Source organism: Anoplopoma fimbria, chromosome 24 (genome assembly GCF_027596085.1).
Source record: "Anoplopoma fimbria isolate UVic2021 breed Golden Eagle Sablefish chromosome 24, Afim_UVic_2022, whole genome shotgun sequence".
NCBI lineage: Eukaryota > Metazoa > Chordata > Actinopteri > Perciformes > Anoplopomatidae > Anoplopoma > Anoplopoma fimbria.
Window position 1 is genome coordinate 490,464 of NC_072472.1, and position 6,953 is coordinate 497,416.

A 6,953-nucleotide genomic window follows, 5' to 3' on the forward strand; every position below is an offset into this window, starting at 1 on the left:
GAGTAGAACAGGTACCCTGAACAGGTAGAGAACAGAGTACCTGAACAGGTAGAGAACAACAGAGTACCCTGAACAGGTAGAACAGGTAACAGGTAGAACAGAGTACCTGAACAGGTAGAGAACAGGTTTGTAGTGAGGTAGAGGACAGAGTTTACAACAGTTAGAACATTTACGAGTGACTAATTTATTTCAGTGACGACAGAATTCAGATTTCTAAGACGTAAGCTTAAAAAAACTCAGAGATATTCAAATAGTTTTCCATCAGAATGATGAGGTGTAATACTGTCGTCTGATTGGATACAACATGTTGACCAGGTGTATCAGCGTACCGCCACAGGACAGTTTATCATTATTTTACCATCGTTACCACCATAACTGCCATAACGTCCTGATTATAACTGTGTGTGTGTGTGTGTGTGTGTGTGTGTGTGTGTGTGTGTGTGTGTGTGTGTGTGTGTGTGTGTGTGTGTGTGTGTGTGTGTGTGTGTGTGTGTACAGTGGTCCTGTCTCAGCAGGTCTCGTCCTGTCGGTCCCCTATAAGAACTTCTTCCACAATCTCAAAACAACGGAACGGTTGCTGAGTCTTTAACGATCTGGTTCATTCATAAATAAATGAAACATCCCTCCATGAGTCAACAGACAGTTCATTTATAAAAATGTCAGTCTATTGACAGATTTTAATTTATTTTAGTTATCTTTACCTAGAGAGAGTGATATCAGTCGTGTTTCATATTGCAGGATGGATTTTAACCATCATTTTTACATCACTTTTTATCATTTGCTTTATAAAAAAATCCTTCACAGCCTCAAAGATCCTCTGATGCTGGTTTTTAAAAACAAACTATCACTCTCATATTTTAATCAGCAGCTCAGCCTTCTTTAACTTCATGCATAATATTTCCTCACTGAATAAGAGACATTTGTAAACGTATTTATTCAGCATTGTCTTCTCCTGACTGTCACTCTTCATTTGTTTCATTTCTGTTAATAGTTTTATGTTTTTATTTATTCTGTTGTTTCTTCACTTTGTTGACAGGTTCTTTATGAATAAGGTTTATTATTATTATGATTAAAATTATGAATCAAACACTCCGTCTCCCCTCAGCTCTCCAGCGCCCCCCTGTGGAGACTCTCGTCTTTGTCCTGCTGAATGTCCATGTAGTAAAACATCTGAGTACTTATTACACCATAAAAAACAAAGTACACCCTCGTCCTCCTCACAAATACTAGTGTATTGTACACAAAGCAGTACTAATGAGAGAAGCGTTATTAAGAAAACTTCCTCTGAGTGTGATCCTGTGAACGAGTCCTGTCTGCTTCCTCTGAGACGTCTTGCTCAAGGGCACGTCAACAGGCACTGACAGAGCGCAGCGTGTGTGGTCGCTAACCGCCAGGCCGATGGCGGGCTGCCTCACATTTGCATAACGTGTGTGTGTGTGTGTGTGTGTGTGCTGAAGCATAAAACACACCTGAGACAGAAGGACTGATAAACCTTACCAGTGCCAGTGGGGGACAAACAGCCAATAGGAGCTGATCTCTGGTCTCTGTGGGGTGAACCGGGGGTTGGATGGTTCTGCTGGTTCTGCTGGTTCCTGACAGACGGCCCGTATGTCTCCGTCCCGACCGTTAGAGTTAAACCACATCTAACACTTTATCCCCAAACATCTCCGTCCTCTCTGAGACGTCTGTTTTTCCTCCAGGTTCTTCTTATCTTAACTGTTCTGTTACTGAGGTTCCCGTGTTTAGTTTATCTGAACCTTCACCCATCAGAACACACATGAGGACTCACAGAGCTCTTATGTCTCCTAGAACCTCTTTAAAAACCCACAAAACCATTTCAAAGAACTACAAAGAACATTTTGAAGCCTGCTAAAACTTTTGGAAAAAAGTATTCACAGGATCGTTGAAAGACTCGTCAAACCCCCCATAAGGAACCCTGCAGCTCCCTGAAAACCACCACCAGTAACAATGACAACCCATTATACTGACAGAACCCCCCCTAAACATCCTAGAACCCTCCAGGGACCATAGAGTCCTTTTCAAACCGCCTTTCTAAACCTGTTGTCCCTGAAACCCTAACCCTTGTAAAACAGAGAACCCCTGAAAAACGGCCAGAACCGCCCCAAATAAATACTGGACACTCCTAATAGAACCCTATGGAGACATAGAATTTTTCCAAGACCTCTATAACTTATCTAAAAAAACCAGAATAAACTAGAATGACCCTTGACATCCCCGAGGGTGGAACCCCAGAAGTTGCTGGAACCGTCCAACTACGGGAACCCCCTTAAAATAACTATTATATACTTTCAAAGGCCCCTAGAACCACTTTAAAGACCCCTGAAACCACCAATGCCATTTGGAACCTGTTAAAGGATGCAGAGAAGCCTTTTGGACACCACTAGAACCTCTTCAACAACTTATTTAAAGATCCCTAACCCTCCTCACGGTCCTCTAGAACCTCATCAAGGAATGTTAGAACTTATTTAAAGATCCCTAACCCACGTCATGGTCCGCTAGAACTTCATCAAGGACCCTTAGGACTTCTTGAATTACCTCTGATATCTGCACAAGGACATTTGAGGCTCCCTGAAACTGCTCATGTATCCCTGGAAATCACTGAAACCCCTTCGGGTGACACTAAAACTACCGTTATGCAAAAACTGTCCAAGAACTCTTGGAACCCTTTGAAGGAACCGTTAAACCTGTCAACCTGCCTTGTTATCCTAGTAACTTCTGAAACATTGCTGGATCCGAATCCCAGTAAATTAGTCGACACTTTAAAAGCCTCTAGAACAAAAAACTTTCACAAATTTGCTAATTGAATGACCCCTACTATATTAAGGAACCATAAAGAACTCTACTACCATCTAAAGGACTGCCAACATCCCTAAGGTACCTGGAAGTATAAGGAACCAACAAATGAGTACCCTGACCCTAAGCCCCCTCAGATCTCCTCGTGGATCTCTCCTGCACAGTTTATCTTCTCCCTGTCTGTCGTGGAAAGTTTCTGCTGCCTGCGGCTCAATGTTGACAGGAGTTTATGAACATCACAGCAGACGGATTATGAGGACGGGTCTGAACAGGTCTACGGGTCTGAACAGGTCTACGGGGCGGACTGAGGAGGAGGAATCCACCATCGGTACAAACCTGTTACAGAATCCTCCTTTCTTCCTCTTTTCGTGTCCTGAGGCTGAAGGTTCTGCTCTCTTGTTTCAGGTAGATTTAGTGTCAAGATATCAACTTCCACCAAAACCTCCTCAGTGACGCATGAAAAACCTCCTGGAGGCCCACTTGAACCTCATGAAATAAACCATAAACCACCGTGCTGGGGCCAAACAGAAAACGGTCCACGGAGTAACTGTTGGGTTCAGGTTCAGTTAACAGCTGGACCAACCAGAGGGGTTTGAACATGGAGCCGGGGCTGAAGAACCTTTACAGGAAGTAAAGGTTTTGTTTTCAAAGCAAAGCCTCAAAAACCAATCCTGAAACCCCTTTTAGGACCCTTAAACCCCTAAAGTAGCTCTGGGATTCACTTTAAGAAGTCCTCGAGACTCGTAAGAGGTTTTGTTTTCCACTTAAAGACTTCTTATACTTTGTAAAGGGGTGATGAAACCCCCTCAGAGTCCTGGGACCATCTTAAGGACTCCTAGAGGACCACTTTAACGCCTCGTAGGACCCCTTAAAACCTCCTCTAGTAGTTCTGGGATTTCCCTCAAACAATCTGAATTATCTTTAAAACTCTCTCACAAGGTTTTAGTTTCCACTTAAGGAGTTCTTATTCCCCTAGTTTGTCTATTTATAACTTCTTTATAAACTGTTTTAATCTGTACCAGTTGATAATTTAGAAACTCTATATGTAAACTCTGCATTAACTCTGTCTGTAGGATCAATGAATAATAACGCAGTAAAAGTACAACGTTTCCCTCTGGAAAGCAGTAAAAGTACAAGGTATCTACTTATGAGAGTACAAGATGTGAAGGAAAATAAGAAGTTATGAATAAAATTAAGTAGCACAAACACAAGTGTGGAAATTAAATAAATCCCGTCTGAACTCGGAGGTTCTGAGGGATTTATGTCTGTTTAGTCTTTTTAAACACTGAAGGTTTCTACCATCAGTCTGTAAAACTGCTTTAAATATAAAAACCAAGAGATTCTTCAGACTGTTATATTAAAATACAGATTGATCAGTTGGTTTTGTCTCCTAATAAACTTAAACAGGAGTTAATTACTGTGTTCATGTCGGGACACAACACTGCCACCGTGTGGTCAGAGGTCAAAGTTCATCTTCAGAAGTTAATACTCAGACACAACACTGCCACCGTGTGGCTGAAGGATAAAGTTTTTCAATAGATTTTCTTTTAAATTATTATTAGAGCAGATTATGAGGACAGAAAAAGTTTGTTTATGATTTTCTCAAAAGATAAACAATTAAATGTTTCTATTCTATTGGAGACTTTATTCTTCATTCAACTGAATGTTTGCTGCTAAACTAAAGTCACATCGCTTTAAAAGATCTTTATAATGAATCATTTCAAACAGTTTGTTGTCCACATTTTAACATCAGCGGTTTAAGTTGAAGATAAACTCAGGTTAAAGAGTGAAAAGAGCCGTCAGACACCAGTCAGTTTATTTTCCTTTTAATTAAAAAACAAAACATTTAACAGCAGAAACACCAAAAAAAAAAACTTTGTTCATTCAGGATTTAGTGAAAAAGAAAAAAAACAGTCGTAGAAAATAAACATTTTCTGCAAAAAAAAAAAAAAAAAAAAAAACTGGGTTCTTTTACACTCTGACATCTTGAACAGAACATATTTACAGTTTCCTGTCAGACGGGCTCTTTGCGTCACAACGATCCTCTGATCAGAACGAGTTCATCCATCAACCCGATCGGCTCGTCTCCTTTTTACCTGCAAAACAAACCAACAGAACCACATGATGCAACTCTCCACTTTAAGGGACGGTCCAGAACCGTTAGCCTAGCTTAGCACAAACACTGAAAACAGGGGGAAACTGCTAGCCTAGGTCCAACCCGTTTATTGATCGGGCAGAGGAACAAAAGGATTCCCTTAAATGTCGGACTTTTATGCGTAACATGAAGCTTTAACTCAAACATTGTTTTCTTAACTTTGTAAATCTAAATGTAATTAACAAATATAAAGATATAAATGTACTGAACTGTTATTTATTAACCCTTTGAACCCCAAAGCAAGTATAATTTATTTTTATAAAAATCGGAACTCAATGTAATCTATATTTATCCAACATATTTTCCAAATGTTGGTCAAATAATGGAGGGTCTAATGCTATAAATATATATATTAAACATCCTCTCCTCTCTTCTGTGTTCAGCCTGAAGTTCAGTCAAAGTTTCACATATTTCTTGTCACATGACTGTTGGTCTCTGATGAGTTAATCATGTCTTCATAGTTTCACTGAGGAGCTCAGAATTTAATGTTTTTTTTACAGAATCTGGTTAAAACAAACGAAACATGGAGAAAAAAATGTTTATAACAAATATCACAAACTTTTTGTTTTAGCTGATTTTTCTGATTGGAGTGTTCGTCCCACATGATGTGTTCAAGACCGTCGGAAAGACAAATATATGATGATAATTAAACTTTTTACAGCTTTTGGCTGTGATAAACTGTGTAGTTTTGATGATCATTTTGATTAAACATGTTGTTTAATCCCGTCTGCGTTGTTTGGCGTTCAGAGGGTTAAATCTACATGAACGGTGACACTGACCTCAGAGCTGCTCACCGATTGGCCGGCCTCAGAGCGGTTTGGGCAGACTGGACACCTCGGCCTCACACTCGTCGTAGGCGTCCTGATAGTCCGCATGAGGTTTGATCAGGATCACACAGGTCGGCCTCTTGGAGCCGGCGGACGAACCCAGATCCTGAAAACCAGAGAAAAGTCATCAGTTAGTCACATGACTTCACACACACATATCAAACAAACATGGCCGCCGCTAAGACAGACGCTCTCTAGAACCAAAGAAATAGTTAAAAAGGTCACGTTTTTAAGTTAAGAGACGGTTCAGCTTCACTTTGCACCATCTGTACTTATTATTAATATCATAATAATTATTATAAAGGCTCATGATGTGGCTCTTATATTCCTGGGACACCGACACTCCTCTATTCAGATAAGAGAGGTTTGAATAACATTCATTCAGGAGCGGTCGCCTCCTCGAAGCTGACTACGAGTCGTCATGGCGACGGCGGACTCACCCCTTTAGAGGGGATGAAGGCGTAGGGCAGGCTTCGGTCCTCACACATGACGGGCAGGTGACAGTAGACGTCGATGGGCAGCGTGTCGCCGGCCATCACCACGATGCTGAGAGACGACAGGACGGACACAAAGCATCAGTCATCATATCTCATTAAAGGTTCCACATGCAGACCGTCTCACGCGTGACGGATTTAAGGCCCTTTAAAAACAACATGGCCGACTCACCCTTTCTCTCCCTTGTTGATGAACTTCTGGACTTCTTTCACTCCTCGCCGGATGTTCTTCACTTTAGAAGCTGAGGAGACAGAAACCAACGTTGAAATGAGAGAAGGAATCACAGGTTCTCGTTTCTAGATCTTCAACTCTCTGCAGATGTTTCATGACGTCACGAGGAGGAAGAACCAGAGATGACCCGTGATGTATGACGAATTATCACAAGTCAAGAGAATCTCTCCATGTCTCATATCTCATGTCTCATATACCTCATATCTCATGTCTCATATATCTCATATATCATGTCTCATATATCATGTCTCATATCTCATGTCTCATACATCATATCTCCATGTCTCATATACCTCATGTCTCATATATCTCATACCTCATGTCTCATATATATCATGTCTCATATGTCTCATATATCTCATACTTCATGTCTCATATATCATACAGTCTGCTGACCTGCAGGAAGCTTTAACATGTTGTTTATAACAGTC

At 40.8% G+C, this 6,953-nt stretch overlaps 1 protein-coding gene across 1 annotated transcript in view; it reads right to left on the reverse strand.

The window, feature by feature from the left end:
• Positions 1-4,624: 4,624 nt before the first annotated feature.
• The window catches only part of nhp2 (NHP2 ribonucleoprotein homolog (yeast)), a 3,202-nt gene continuing 873 nt past the window's right edge, over positions 4,625-6,953 (reverse strand). The window contains exons 2-5 of the mRNA XM_054625465.1: positions 6,463-6,532; positions 6,237-6,342; positions 5,749-5,902; positions 4,625-4,910 (exon numbers count right to left, since the gene is read on the reverse strand). Of these exons, the coding sequence (XP_054481440.1) occupies positions 5,777-5,902; positions 6,237-6,342; positions 6,463-6,532 (302 nt within the window). The 3' untranslated portion in view covers positions 4,625-4,910; positions 5,749-5,776. The remainder of the gene's footprint in view (positions 4,911-5,748; positions 5,903-6,236; positions 6,343-6,462; positions 6,533-6,953) is intronic.